The sequence below is a fragment of the Rhinolophus ferrumequinum genome, chromosome 14, assembly GCF_004115265.2.
Source record: "Rhinolophus ferrumequinum isolate MPI-CBG mRhiFer1 chromosome 14, mRhiFer1_v1.p, whole genome shotgun sequence".
Classification (NCBI taxonomy): Eukaryota; Metazoa; Chordata; class Mammalia; order Chiroptera; family Rhinolophidae; genus Rhinolophus; species Rhinolophus ferrumequinum.
The window spans coordinates 45,547,719-45,564,075 of NC_046297.1; the positions used below are offsets into that span (position 1 = coordinate 45,547,719).

At 38.8% G+C, this 16,357-nt stretch overlaps 1 protein-coding gene across 2 annotated transcripts in view; it reads right to left on the bottom strand.

The window, feature by feature from the left end:
- Window positions 1–16,357, bottom strand: part of DPYS (dihydropyrimidinase) — a 92,610-nt gene that overhangs the window by 44,448 nt on the left and 31,805 nt on the right. For both annotated transcript variants that reach the window (XM_033126837.1, XM_033126838.1), the window contains exons 5-7: window positions 16,062–16,218; window positions 14,711–14,852; window positions 12,514–12,656 (exon numbers count right to left, since the gene is read on the bottom strand). In XM_033126837.1, the coding sequence (XP_032982728.1) occupies window positions 12,514–12,656; window positions 14,711–14,852; window positions 16,062–16,218 (442 nt within the window). The remainder of the gene's footprint in view (window positions 1–12,513; window positions 12,657–14,710; window positions 14,853–16,061; window positions 16,219–16,357) is intronic.

A 16,357-nucleotide genomic window follows, 5' to 3' on the forward strand; every position in this document is an offset into this window, starting at 1 on the left:
TGATGACAGGCACAGTGAGCCGATGGAAAATTTCCTTCAGGCAACATAATGTCGGCATAAAAAATATTATTGATCCATTTGCCTCCTGGCCAAAGAGAAATCAACTTAGACAAAGGAAATTAGGCAATAGGTTTAACGTGACTCCAACTGCAGATGCAAAATAAGCCTAATGGACCCTGACTCTCCTTCCCAAGCTCTCTCAGGTCTCCACAGGCCTCCGCTGGAAGGGTGCTGAGTAGGTGTCCTGCAGGCACATGACATCGCCTAAAAGGAAACGCCAACTGCCCTCCGGTGTCCAAGGAATCCCTCTGCCAATAGGAAGTGCTGGGAAGTGTGTGCAGGAACACTGGCAGATTCACAGGGACCCATGCCACACACCGGCCAAGTGCACACTTGTCCCCGAGGACAGGTCATGCAGTCTGCTGCCCTGAAGCACAGCAAGGAAGCTCTGACCTTGAGCTCACAGGCAGCTTGCTCAGTACCTCCAGTTTATTTTGCTCCACGTGAACCTGTATATATATATATATATATATATATATATATATATATATATACACACACATATACCAGGGGTGCCAAAAAAATGTATACACATGACTTTTGTTCATCTTTTGTTATTGGTACATATTGAGTATTACAATTTTAATACAGTGTTTTCCCTTCTTAAAATGTGTATACATTTTTTGGGCACCCTCTGTATATTTTTTAATCTGTTTATATGTGATAGAATTGGGAAATCAACGGCCAATATGTATGTTTGTGCAAAATATGTGTGGCTGTAACCAGAGGCCCTGGTTAATAGGGAACAGTTATATGTCTGTGTGCATATGTCTTGAATGGGTGCCAATATTCTATATTTGAAGAATTGGGTATACAGTTAGAAAACAAAATAGGTACCGACCCAGGTCTACAGGTGACTATTTGCTGTGTCAGTTCAGGAGCCAGGAAGGGGTCCTGAGCCCAAGTTGTCTAACTCCACTTCCCTCCCACCTACTTCCTAGCTCCACACCTCATCTCACTCTGGCAGTGACAGCTAATCCTGCAGCATCAGACTCACAATCCAAAAACCAAGAAGCAAAAGCCACCACTTCTCCACCAGCCCTGCCCTTGCCACCCTGGGTAAAGAGTGAGATTATGCGGCATTCATTTTTGTCTTTGGCCCCCTGCTATGGTCTCTGGCACATGGCAGGGGCCCCATATATGGTTTTTAATGACTGAATAAATGAATGTGGGACAAGATAAAATGTAATAGACACAAATAAAGTTCTGTATTTAGTAAGAAAAATCAAGCAATTTTATATGTTTCTACTAGGAAAAATTTGACAGCATTTCATGTAAAACAAATTAGGGACTAGATAGCTGTCCTAGAGAAATACTTACACATGTATACAAGGATGTACAGAGTGTCTGAAATAGTGAAAGATGGGAAACAACCTAAATACCTACCAGCAAAAGAAAATATAATCTATTATGCTATATTCATAAAATAGGATACTATACAGCAGTGAAAATAAATGAAACAACCTTACATGTTTCAACATGGATTAAGTCCCACAAACATAATATTGAGAAAGTTGCACAATATACATATAGTATAATCAACTCATATAAAGCTAAAAATACACAAAATTTTATATATGTGAATATACATATATATGTGTACATATACATATACATGTATGTATATGTATATGTATGTATATGGTTTGGGAATCCATCTACATACAGTAGAAAGAGAAAGATGCAGAAATGCATGGGAGTACTTTGGTTTATATTAAATATTTCATCTTTTTTAAATTATGGACATTGTAAATTATTTTCTACCCAAGTGGACTTACAAGTTGTGATGTCAAAATGTAACCATTTTCTATAATCCTAGCCATAGTAACATAAACATCAGAGAAGAATACCCAATATAAGTATTTAAATTATTGAATGAATAAATGTGATTTTAGAACCTCATGCAATTGTCCACATTTCACTGTTTGTTTTTTTTTAACCTATAATTTCAAGGTTAAAAGGCAAGTTCATAAGGTGCATCCTAGGAAAATGTAATAAAGGAAATGAAAAGTTCTACATTTACTTATAAAACTAATCAGCCTCACCTATTCCTGCTCCGGTGGTATTACAGGCAAAATCGTACCTGGTTCTGAGACGCACCTGTTCATAGGATATGGACAAGTGTGTGTCAAGAGAAGGGTGAACAGAGAGTGGTCAGAATACTGGGATTCTGCTAATCCTGGACCCAAATTTGTTGAAGAACCTGAGAATGCTTATCTGGTGATGGAACGGCTCATTGGGGGCCAATAGCTTTGTTCAAATATTTGAGCGAGTGAATGAATGAAAGAAATGACTGACATATGAGAGTACAGATATATTCGGCACAGCTCCAAAGGCCAGACATGTTAGGAGCCGGAAAAAGGTAATTTTTAATGCAACAAGGGAAGAACCTCCTAACAATCACAGCCATCCCAGAAAGGACTGAAAGGTTTGGTATGGTAGTAGGTTCCCTAAAACTGGTAGTAATCAAGCAAGGCTAAAGAGAACTCTGTTTGGGGAGTTAACTGGACTTGATGAGTCCCAAAGTCTTTTCCAGACCAGTGGTTCTCAAACTTGAGGGTGCATCAGAATCCCCTGGAGAGCCTGTTAAAACCCCCATCGCTGGGCTCCATCCCTAGGGTTTCTTAGGCTATAGGTCTGGAGTGGTGCCTGAGAATTTGCATTTCTAATAAATTCGCAGCGGGTGCTGATGTTGGTAGTCCAAAGACCATATTTTGAGAACCTCTACTCTTAAAAAAAAAAATCAGCTTAAATGAAGTTTTTTGGTATTTAGTCCAGGCCATTAAGCAAGATTGCCCTTTCCTGAATTACTCACTGCCCACAAGTAGACTTCCATTGTGATCTTCTTCCAAAGGGAGGCGCGTATTTTCACTGAGGCTGTCTCCAAAAGCCTTTGTGGGAAGCTATGGCTCTTTGCTGTGCTGTAAGAACATAAGGACCCTAGGATTCTTTTCATGTACTGATACTGAAGTTCCTTTGATTCATTTTACTCTGTCTCCTATTTCCTCCACAACCAATGTCTTTAAGATAACTGGCCAGTCTGACACCCTACAAAATCTTGACAACATTATTGATTATATTCCCCAAACTGTCTTTCATATCCTGGTGACAATATTGTGGCTACCAATTTGTGCTTTCTAATCCCCTCACCTTCTCCCTCATCCCCACCCTCCTCCCATCTAGATTTTGTAGGGTATCCAATGGACACTTGTCTTATCAGGGAGACCACTTCATGGACGGTGTAGATGCCTGACCACTGCACTGTACACCTGAAGGTCAAGCTGAATAATATTGAATGTCAACTATAATTAAATATATATATATATATATATATATATATATATATATATATATATAGTCACGGGATGTGGAGTACAGCATAGGTATTAGAGTCAATGGAATTGTAACAGCTATATACGATGTCAAAGGGGTAGTAGGTTGGGGGGTTATCACTTTGTGAGGGGTGTAAATGTCTGACTATTACATTGTTTTGTACACCTGAAACTAATAAAAATTAATTACTTAATTAATTAACAAAAAAGATAACTGGCCAGAATTAGGAGTAATACTGAGGCCAATAAACAGAACTATTTGACCCACAAAATGACCCAACCTGGTTTAAGCCACATTCACGGGCCAGATCTGGCAATGCTACTGGCCACTGACTCCGGAATGCATTTTGTCAAGTACTGCTTTGGCGAAAAAGAAGGCAGAAGTGCCAAGAATTCTTTTTTTTTTTTTTTTAACTCAAAGGGAAAAAAATGTAAAACCTGGATCTTGAACCAGTTGCAGGAGCAGATAAACAAAGCTCAGACAAAAATTTTAAATCATACCTTTGTTCACTGGCCCAAAACTATTAGTATCTGATTTATTCACTCAACAAATAATTATTACGCTCCCATATGTACCTGGCACTGTTTTGGAATCTAGGGATACAGCTGTAACTAAGACAAGCACATGCCAAAGACAGGAAAATATATATGTCAAGTAGGGAAATATATATAGCAGGTCCTTGTGAGAAAAGCCCATGCCACAACCACCTCCCCCTGGTGCTTACTTTTTGCCCAAATCTTAATGCTTAAAATAAACTGTGCTTACTTTGGCAAAGGCAAATAAATGATCAATGATAGAATGGGTTACTGTGATCTGCTCCTAAGCTGCTTCCTTTTATAATTTGAAAAAAATTTTACAGCTATTAGTAGCGAAGTCTCTGGAAATCATTTCTAGTTCACTTAAAAGCTTCCGTTGCATAAGAACATGTTTCAATAAACAACCTGGAATAACATTTTACCCATATGTAATCAGCAAAGCAAGCTTTTTTTTACACATAGTCCAAAACTTTTTTTTAAAGTAAACGTCTTCTAAAGGCTACAAAAGCAATCTTAGGTCGTTTGTTGGAATAGTTTCACTGCAAATAATTTTTCAAAGGAGTCAGCTCTGGGGGCATGTAAGAGTTCTGATTTAATCAGGTTATCTCACCCAAAAAAATTCATCCAAGTTTCTTAATTTTAGTCATTCTTGGTGAAAATTGAAGAGTGAAAGAACACAAGAGATGATGATTTTATATGAAATATAATTCTAGCAACTTATGGCCATGTCTGAATTAAGTCATTACAGCAAGGCCTTTTGAATCACCAATATAGCTAATAACAGCTCCCAGTTATTTGGTAAATTGACCACCTACTTGCACTACCACCTACTATTACTAACTGAGCACCTACTGTGTGCCAAGCACGATTGAACATTAGCTATGAACCAAACCTTTTATTTTGTTTTTTTCTTTTATTATATCAAGCATTTTATGTACGCTATCTTAAACATTCACAACAATGCTATGAAATCAATATCATCATCTTCCCTTGTCTACAAGTAAAGAAACTGAAATTCAGAAAAATGAAAAAACATTCCCAAGGTCACATCCAGTTAGCAAGTGGCAGGATAGGAATTTAACCCCAAAGCCTTTCTCTTTACACTATGATTCTGCTCCTGCCCCCAGATTTTGAGTGGATCAGTGAAAGTTACTTTGCCATCACGTGTCAGAAAATTGTCATAATTACTTTATAAATCTATGGTGACTACTATGTGAAAGGTACCCCCGTAGCTGTGCAAAATCACAACCTAGACAACCTCAAGCTGGTGTCATGCTATCTCCGTGAGTGTGTGTGAGACAACACAGATAAAAATCATGGCATAAATCATCTTCATTGCACCTAGGCACCTGGTACAAGGCCTGGTCTCCCACCATCTCCCACCACACAATGTGCCCTATGATGAGTGGGTTTGGGGACTAAGGGAGGAATGAGTTAAACACTCCTAGAAACAGGCATTGAAAGAAGGCTTCAGGCTGATCAACATTTACAAGCAGAAACCCAGTTGCTAGGTTTATGTGCAAGTGTGTGAGTGTGCGCTAGCATGCATGTGTGCATATGCTTCTGTTGAGGAGGAGGAAGCTTACAGTGTACAAATTAGGCAAATACCACAATGCGCAACTTCAAGGGAAAATACCTCGTAGCTTCTGTAAAATAGTCACTGACAATATAGGTATAATAATGAGCCATAATCATCACTATTTGCCAAAGGGCACCTCCCTCTTTATTTCCTTTTCCCCACACCCCACAATCCCCAGGACCCAAGGATGAAATAGTCATTTCTCCCCTGCTTTCTCTCACACACAAGGCTCCCTCTAGAATCCAGAGGGGCACTTTTTTCATAAGCTGAAAGTCATTACTCTTCACAGAATATAAAGTTAAATTCATTTATCTCTATCTTCAATGAGAAAGGGAAGGAAATTAAGCAGGAAAGATGGCACAATGCCTTCAAGAATGGTGCCTTCAAAGTCAAAGCCTGCTATAATTGAGCTTAAAAAAATAAACGAAAATAACTGTGAGTAAAATGTGCCCGCACTGCAGAAGAGTCTCGCTAGAAGTCTTCATTAAATGTTCCAGTGCACACAATGTGTTTAGCTGTGTGTTTGTGTGCTCGAGATTCTGTGAGATATCCTGGAGCTCATAAATACTGAAAAGGGACAGTTGCCATAGTAACTAAGTGCTATTTAATGAATCCTGAAGAACTGAAGCTCATAGGATACTCTTAAATTGCCAGAACATGAGTTACTGCTGCTGCTATGGGCTTGCAAGTAACTTACATGCCTTCCTGTCTAACAAGATTTTTAACAAGTTGGCTATGTGACCAGCCTCTGTCTTGCCCACATGACACGACAAGATTCTGTTCTGAAACCCCATGAAAATCATACTCTTGATTGCTTACCTTTGACTCTACATACATACTAAGATATTCTACTGTAATGGGCCACACATATAGAGAGGGAATGTGTCCTTAAATTTGAGGCTCTGACCCAAGGAGTGAAGCATTAGGCCGCATGCCTCCGTCACAAGCAGCAGACACTGGCTCAATGAGCCGTCCAGCTGAAGACAGCAGCAGACTCTTTGTACTTCTAAAAAAGGTGAATGCTCCATATGCACCAAATGCGGTTTCTTTTTATTTTGCAATGACACGTAAGAGCTATTACAGTTGATTTTTGCAGGAACTTTTTACAGGCTAGTAACGTCTTAGGTTGTCTTTCATCAGGGTGTCCAAACCTTCTCAATAGACTCCCACTCCCAATTCTCTCTCACCATCCATCACCACATGTCAGATTTCTCACCCTGGGATCATCCATCTTTGTGCAGGTTTAAAAGGAAAAGATCGGGGATACTCGGCTTTTCTTTACCCCTCCCCCCATCTCCCTCAGTAACTTCAATGCAGTCCATTTTTAAGGCTACAGACTGTGTCGCAAGCATACTTATTTCTACATGCCATTAATAAGTAATGAGAATTTTTCAAAATGAAAACAGCTATGTACCACAAAGCCAAAAATCATTAGCAAATGCATCCATTCTCCTGAGGCTGGCTTTTTCTTGCATAACCAGCAGCTCAAACGGCCTGGTTGGGGCCCTGAGCTCAGTGTGGGCTGTGGGCGCCCTCTTCAGGATCTTGGGTGAAATGCGTCTTGCTCTCATTTGAGATACTACCAGTCATCTGGGCAATTGTTTTTGCTAAAACCTTGCAGGAAATTTCGAAGGAAAATTTTGACGAACCTCTAACGGTGTGGTCAGACATAAATTCATCACATTACCAGCCTTCAGCTAATATTAAAACCAGGTAGGTAAAATAAAAGGGAATATCTTGCAAGAAAAAAAGATCCCCATTGATATGTCCATTTATTCATTTGATTAAACAATGCTTCTCCGCTAGATGAACTCTATTCAAAATGGTAATAAACAAAATTAAAACTGGAGAAAGGCAGCCCACCACCTCCTCACCGTCTCACTCGCTTCCATAGCCTGAACCTGTTCTCTCTCATGTAATCCCTGGCCTTCACTGCTTCCTCCCAGATCCTTCCTTCAGTGCCTCAGTTTATCACCCCTCCATGTTTAGTCTTGAGTCTCAGGGCCAGTCATTGTTGCTGAATAAAACTTTTCCAATTTTCCTTTATGCCATTTATTTTTCTGCCATTTGTTTTACTGAGGTATAATTGACATAGTGTGTGAGTTTAAGGTGTACAACGTGTTGATCTGATGCATTTATATATTGCAAAATACTTGCCACCATAGCTAGCTAACACTTTTATCATGTCACATAATTACTATTTTTTTTTGTGATGAGATCATTTAAGATCTACTCTCTTAGCAACTTTCAAGTACATAATAGAGTTTATGTCATTTCTTTATCTCATCAATCTTCCATGCTGTGTGGAAGGCTGTATCCTTCTCATTCACTCATTCAACATCTATTGTGCTTCCACTCTGGGCTGACCTAGGCAAGGCCCTAAAGATACAGAATTAATTAAAACATAAAACTAGAGCATAATTCCCTACTCTTTAACTGTGGGCTTTGCATAATGACTACCTTCTAACAAGTATTATACAATAGTGTGGAAAGGGAAAGAAATGAGTGACACTACAGTGGAAAAAACTGACAAACTCTACCTCAGCCATCTGATCAAGGTCAACATCAACAGTGATAAGTCATGTTGATAGCGTGTCCCCTTGAAAGAATGTGATAAAAACAGTTCTTTACCTCTGTAGTCTTCCTCTTAAAACCCATAACCCCAGGCTAACAACGAGGGGAAAAAAATCAGAAAAATCACAATAAAGGGTTTTTCTACAAAATGCCTGACCAGCACTCTTCAAAACTGTCAAGGTCATCAAAAACAAAGAAAGTCAGAGAAACTGTTACAGACCATAAGCCCCAAAGGAAACATGATGACTAAATGTAATGTCACAACCTGGGTGGGATCCTGGAGTGGAAAAAGAATATTAGGTAAAAACTGAAGAAATCTCAATAAACTATGGACTCTAGTAAATAGTAACATATCAACATTGGTTCATTAATTGTAACAAACGTACCATAGTAATTCAAGATAATAATAATGGAGCTGAGCTTGTGGTATATGGAACTCTGTACCATCTTTGCAACTTTTCTGTAAATATAAAACAATTCTGAAATAAAACATTTATTTCTTTAAAAAACAGGATTACACTTTAAAATGTTAATGGAGGAGAAAGACAGTGAGTAAAGATTGGTACAGTATTGTAACTGGGTGTGCAGCAGTCAGTAGAACTTAGTGTGCAAGGTGAAAGGAAGCGGCTGCGACGGTGTTGGGGGTGGTGTCTAAGGCAATGGGGAGCTATGGATACTGTGTGTACAGTCAGAGAAGGCTAAAAATATTGTTTCACATCAGAAAGGTCCTAGGTGAGGTCAGCAGCATAAATTTTGGTCAGGAATAGCCAGCCCAAATGAGCAACTTTCTCATAACAACCAAGAATAGAGAAAGCTGATGTTATGAAAGAACTAGATAAGGAACCAGCATACAGTTTCCACAAAATTTCCTCTTTTAATATGAACCATGATAAATGCATTTTGTCCTTGTTCAAATATTCTTTCAGATTCATTATTCTATGAAGAGTCCTCTTCAACCATCCCTTCTCTCCTGTTTCTTACATCCTGCAATTTTCACACTGAAAAACGTGAATAATGATAGTGGAAAAATTCTCATGGTGGCTCAGAGAAAATTCTTAAATTAAAGGGTTGGAGAAGCAAGATACAGAATAAGTCAAAGACATCCAAAGGGGCTACATCATTTCAATGTGTCCTGCCAAGTAAGAATAATGTTTCTTTATTTTTCAAAAAAAAAAAAAGTTCCCAGTTTTTTAAAAGAATCTGAGGGTCAGAGAAATAGAGCCTTATAGTTCAGCTGCCTCCCTGGTCACCACAAGCAAAACAGTTGAGAACACTTACAAATGAAAACATACTGGAGAGACACCAGCCAAACTAGATAAACAGAAAATAACCATAATAATACATATCTTGTCTTTGTGTAACACTTTCTTAGTTTACAAAGCATTTGCACATATATTATTTCATGTGATTCTAAAAAAAATCTTATGAGGTTGGCATAACGATTATTATTAATAATAATCTCATTTTACATGTAAGAGAGTTGATATTTAGAGACCTTAAGTGACCTGCGTGGGTCCCCCAGCTCGGCAACGGTGGAACTGGGACCAAAACCTACACAGCAGGCTCTCGGGCTGTGCTGGTTTTCATTCTGCACCTGGTTGTTCAGAACAAGCAGGCATAGATGAAGAAGGCTTAGTGCTAATAATTAAATGCCAACATGTATCTCTACCCCAAAAGACACATATATGAAAATGTAAATATTTAGTTTTCTGCTATCATTAGTGTTACACCGTGAGTACAGGCAGTATATAACACTATTAAAGAACTGATGAGAGAAAGAGATAGATATAAACTTAAAAGCACAGAAGCTTTTTAGGTTGACCTTAAATTAGTTATTCTTAGATTAGAAATGAGGGGAAATTAAGGAGGTAATATAGAGATGTTAAAAGAAAACACAAAATAAAACATTTGGATCATTTCATGCTTGCTATTCAGAAACAACTGAGTATAAAAGGAAGGACAAAACAATGTTACAGAAATCAGTAGCTAACGCTTGTGAGAAAGCAGCCTAAATTTACATAGTCGAAAAACATGACTCAAAGAAGCATCTTCACAGTCTATAAATACCCTCCAAGCAACAATTATACCTGGTAAATAAAGTAAGTGAGTTATGCATAACCTTAGGTTCAGGTCATTTCTCTTTGTCCAGTTGTCTAAGGAAGACAATGCTTTCCACCTGAGCCGGTGTCATCTTCAGAAATGAAAACAGCCGAGGAGACCTTAAGGCTGGGATACCCATGTGTAGGGTGAAAAAGGGGAACCACAGGGAATAGCCTGCCATGGCTCACCGCATTAAGAATTAGACTGGATAATCACATCACTCAATAGGGTTTCATTTCTGCCTTATCTTTGAAAAGGAATAATAAAGAAGAGAATCAAATCCAGAAACAGCTTTTGGAGTGCGGCGTTGGTGGAATGGCGGTGAGCATACCTGCCTTCCAAATAAAGCTTTTGGTTACTGGCCTACTTAATTGGAAGAAAAAATGGACCATGAACAATCAAGTATGACGTCAAGGGCTCTGCTTTGATATCAGGAGATAGCATGATCCTGAATCTCATGAAAAGAGTACAAGTTTGCAAAGTCAAAGCCACTGGATCATGGTTGTCCTATCAAACCTTCCCCAGATGCTGCTGTGCTAGTTTTCTCATTGCCATAAGGTGATCACATGTGTCTTACCTTGTAAATCACATTCTGGATACCAAAGCATTTTTAAAACCACTAAGAGCTGCACACAAGCAAATTATTACCCATTTTTATCAGTGTTATGACTCTCCCAGATGCTATGCTTTGAAAACACCATTTTCCACAAACCTTTCCTCCACGCGATCGTTTTCTCCCTTTTGAAATGTACCAGGTTTTCTGAGTAAGTCTCACGATCTCCTTAAGCCACAAGTTATTATATTTGAAAAGACCAATCTCGTCTCAGTACTTGGGGAAGCCTAAATTGTTTGAATTGCAGCAGAAATGACCTTGGGCAGGCCCCTGCAGTGTACAAGAGTCCCGGTAGAGTAACGTTTAAAATATCAGGAGCTCTCTAAACACAGCATGCTCAGGTCATCCACAACCCAATCCAAATCGAAGCAATTTTTCCCATTGTCTTCCCAAGGACAATTTTTCTAGTCTTGTAGAGAAGCCGCCTGCATTTGGCTGAACTTGTCTTCCTTTCTTGTGCAGGGAGAAGGGACTAGAAAATCTGACAACCAGATTTTTAGTTCCTAAGTGGGCAAATGGTTCCTTGTTCATATAATAACAAAGTCCCCGAGTGGTGCCTTATTGGTATCTTAGGACACTTATGTAAATAAGATGTGCAGACCACCATTTCCTGCACTGCATGGATCCTAAACCAGCAACAAGGTGACACATGTTCACTAAAGGCTACTTGCAATGACAAAGGACTGCCAGCTATGTGAACTGGTCTCTGAGTTAAGACTAGTGCCCAGAGGTGAATGGAGAGGGTCAAGCTCAAAAAGTGAAGTATTTCTAAGAGAACATTGGGGTTTGTTTTTAAGCTCATAGCTATGGTAGCCAAGTGCTTCTTGAGTGGTCTTTTGTCCGCAGAGGGTAGGCCAGGAGCACTCTCTGAAATTGAAACTGGGTATTTGTGACAATATTGCCCCCAAGAAACTACAGACTTGCATACTATAATGGAAAACCTAACAGACTTTGGAAAGGTGCCTATACAATGAAGGTAGAGGGTCTTATCACATACCTGTTTACAAATGCATGCACGCACACACACACATACAGTATGTTAAAATATTTGGAATTTTCTCCATTACAACTGCAAAATTTATGAAAAACACAAATCAGGATACAGGTGTTGCCTGTACTAACATCCTGTAAGGAGAAATTAACAGAGCTTCAGCTTCTATTGAATGCTTTCTTGAGTTGGAATTTGCCAGGCTTGCAGTATTAACATAGAATTATAGAAATTGGAAACAAAAAGCTGGAGTCTACTGGGAATGACAGACTCAAGATGAACTCAACTGGAAAATTTGGCTAACTAAAAGTGACATCCTTTGTGCTGGAATTATTCTATCTGAAAGCTTTAAAAGGGCTGTAATTATTTCGAGTTTTCAATTCAACCTTTTTCAAACTAAGCCTTTTATTTTCTTCATTGCTTTGTACCTTTCCTTCATGTGAATTGAGGCATTTGAGAAGCACTGAAGTGGTAAATTCACATTGGTGTTATACACATATCCATTTCTAGGGAATGGTAAGCAACACAATTTTTGCATCCTCTAAGCCAAGAAAAACAAAAGAATATTTGTACATCAAAACTTTTATCTGTGCATAGGCTCAAAATACCTGAGCATGGCTAAATAAATCGCCGAGTAAGAAATGGCTAATTAAGACCTGTGAATAATTTCTTTGCAAGTTAGTGCTTTTTCTCCATTGTGAAGCCAAGGAATGCAAGAATTTAGATTTACCTTGTGGCTTTTGGGTCCCAAATCACAATGTCAGCATCTGATCCTACAGCTATTCTTCCTTTTCTTGGATAGAGATTAAAGATTTTAGCTGCATTTGTGCTGGTCACTGCCACAAATCGGTTTTCGTCCATTTTACCACTATGCTATAAAACAATTCGAGGAAAAAAAGCATTTGTTTTAATGATCAAACATTTTAAAAATCTCTTATCAGTAAAAGTACAAAACTTGACTCTCTTAGAACCAAATAGAATTGTATCTAATTTCTTATGCTGTGGAGCTGAAAACATTGTGGATGCTCAAACAATTGTAATGACAATCATGCGGATGGCAGGGTAACATACAGAAGCCTGACGGTAACTTTTCAAAAATACATCAGCTTAAAAATGTACCCCCGTTAATCCTTCCCAGAACCACACAGATAACAACTAAATATTAGCAATGGTATTTTCATTTCTTGTTTAAAGTTTACTACCACCATCTACTACATTTATGATCTGGCTTATTTATTACAGGCCCAAGATTTATGAGTGGTCATGTAGACATTAGATGGAATATTATAGAGTTAAGGTAACATAGGCCTTTGAATCAGATGACAACAATTTTAGAAAAATAAAGAATTAGCTCAAGAGGTTCAATATTGCGCAATGAAACTGTACATGAACCAATGATCATGGACAATCTATTGCTAGACATTTTTACATGGACAGACATTGGAAGGATGTGATCTCACAAAAATTGTTTTTTTAATGTTGAGAGTTTATCTCTCTATATATTTATATGATAAAAACATCCTTAAGTTTTGTTGCATTATCAAACAGTCCCTGTCTCAAAAAAATTAAGGACTATGCCCTGAAAGTGATATTCCCATAAGTAAACCATCTTACTGTTTCAGAAAATAAAATCATTTCTTGTATGTCATTAAGAAATATTCAATCACTTTAAAGCCATTTATATACTTGGGAACTGTAATAGATTATGAAAATCTGCTGTAATGAGGATACTCATTGTAATAAAGCAAGTTCAAAGAGAAAGGTCGGACTGTTATCATGAAATCTAAGAAAAGAGAAAGAGAGGAGAACTAATCTGGGATGGTTAGGATTAGGGTAGAGGAAAAGGAGGTGAAGAGAATGATCAGTAGAAAATAGGGCTATAGAGATGTTTTGAAGATCGTTAAATGTAAGTTAATTGTTCAAATATCATCCCATAAGTCATGGAGCAAATTAAAGACGTTTAGAGAAGAAAATATCATGAAAAGATTTTCATTTTTGAAAGGTGACTCTGGTGGTGGAGTATAGAATAGAACGTAGCAATTAAGATTGGAGGCATGGACAGCAGTTGTGGAGACAACTTCAATGGCCTCAAAGTAGTGTGATAGACATGAAGGGGGAACTAAGAAGGCATTTGGGAAATAAAATGAACAAGAGCTAGGAAATAATTAGAGCTAGAAGTGAATGGTACATGTAGGGGATTCTGAGAAATGAGACATGATTAATGTGTCATCTAAGGGAGGGTTTCCAGGAGGTGAGAATGGCATGATAATGGGGACCTCAGGTCTAACCAGGCAGGTGTCCCTTGCTGATCTTTACAACTACACATGGCAACTGGCTAGACAGGTTAGCATGAACATTTAGCTGTTTGATTCTTCTCCATTCTTAGGGAGAAATTTTTAAATCATGAGAATTTAAAAAACCTTGTTTCTAGACTTTGGATTATTATTTATGTGACCTCATGTGGCTGTTTTTAAAATATGACATCCACGGTTCTTAAAAAGGGACATCTACAAAGATTTTATGAAAAGGAGGTGTGAACATAGTAAAAATCCTTCATGTATTTTCAGTCATTCCAAGAATTTATACCAGTGACACACAAGGAACTGGGATTCAAGAACCTGAGAAATCAAGTAGAAGGGTTATCACATTTCAAAGACATCAAGAATCTACGTTGGCACCCAATCTACATGCATCCCCTCATGTCCGCAAGATGGCGTAACACATCCCCGAAACTAAACCACGCAGAGAAGGAAATTATCATCATCCTGGGGGATGGGCTGGGGGTGATAGTGTAGCATTCCCAGTCTGCACTCTAGTAAAAATAATCGAAAAACTTCTCTATGAAGGTTGTTTTCACATCGCTCTGAAAATGGGCCAGCTCCTGGCCCTAGAGTTAGGCAAAACAGGCTGGATCTTGCGAAACTCACCACGCCTTTTTCCCATATTACTGACATCCGGTCCTCAACACCGTTTACCCCATTGGGAATCTTAGTAAAATCGTCCTTCCCTAGGGCTTTCTGGCAGGTGTTGAAAGTGCAGTGGTCAGTCCCTGTTGTGGTTAGATCATCACTGTAAAAGGAAAACACACCAGAGTGGAGGTGAGTAGATAGAATGGGTCAGGAGGAAACTACCTTAACCTTTCCTAATCTTCTGACCCCCTTCTCAACTGAAAGTTAGAAAACTGCAATGGAAAATGAGGAACTTTTTCAAGTACATATCTCACCCACTCCCATCTCTATTCTAGAAAGCACCTTTGGAGAATACGCTTACAAGATGCATGATGACCGGTTCCAGGCTCAGTTTCATTGTGATTAGGTGCTTGTCTGATGCTCGGTTCCTCATCTAGAAATTTATAATGATATGTGCTTGGTGACAATTGTTTCGGACTCACTGGCAATAACGTAAGTGAAAATTCCTTGTGAGTAGAGAACTATGCAAAGATGAACCATGGTGATCCACATGAACAGAGGCAGGTCCTCCAAGGCAGCCACTGGCCAAATGGCAACACTGTGATGAGCAGAGATGTGACATTGGCTGAGGATGCTGATGTCACCAGCGACAGGACTCCTGCTTTGATTTGTGAATAATCTTGGGGATGTAGAAGTATGAAGGAGGAAGGAGACTGACAGGAAAGGGTAGGTGAACTCTTGTATAGTCTACTGTGTAAATCATTTTGTTAACTGGTACCTGAGTATCTGTTAATGGGGAGTGTCAGGATGTCCATGAATGGTGGAATTCTCAAGAAAAACGATCATAACATCCCAGAAAGTAGCGTCTTTGAAAATAGTTTGGATGGACTTTTATGGGGAAACCTGCTCAAGGGTAGGATTTTGCCTTTCCACCCCTACAGTGGTTCTGCCCTCAGTCATAACCTATTGTAGTTGTACAACAGGCACATCTGGTTCCCAGGTTATATCAGCATGGAAAAAAATTCAAGAATATTCTGAATGATAAAAATAAAGCATAATGAAGAGACCTGGCTCTAGGCAATAAGAAAGGACAAGGAAAAAATCAGAAGAGAGCAACATTCCAATTAAAATGATCTGATTTCTCTGTGTCCAGGAGAGACTTTGACACTATATCATAACGTAATTAAGTCAATGCTTTTCGTCTCAGGATGAGGGACAGTCCCCAGGGCCTGTCAGATCAAGTATAACAGAATACTGGGAGGTCAATGGAAGGTCGGACAGTAAGACAAGATCTCCTACACTCAAACCTGAGACTCGTAAAATATCTTATTTTGACAAAACACTTCACAAACATCTGCAAAATGATTACTTAGCCAACAGATTCATGAGGTAGTCAGGAGTTGCAGGGTCTGGTCGCAAGGGTGGACCCATAACATGGTGGGCTGCATGGTGCCATTCTTTATTCCAGTAGTGAGTGCCATCTGTGCCCAGACTTGCCGCTATGGGTTCTCCATAGACTACCTGCCCTGAAAAGTTAAAAGGAAGCATTCAGCATCTTAATTTGCTCTTAAAAGAATCATCTGACAAACACATAAATATTAGTTTTTTCTGTCTTAGCAAAGAATAATATGAATCCTCAATCCTTTGTGAGCAGGATTTAAAAAG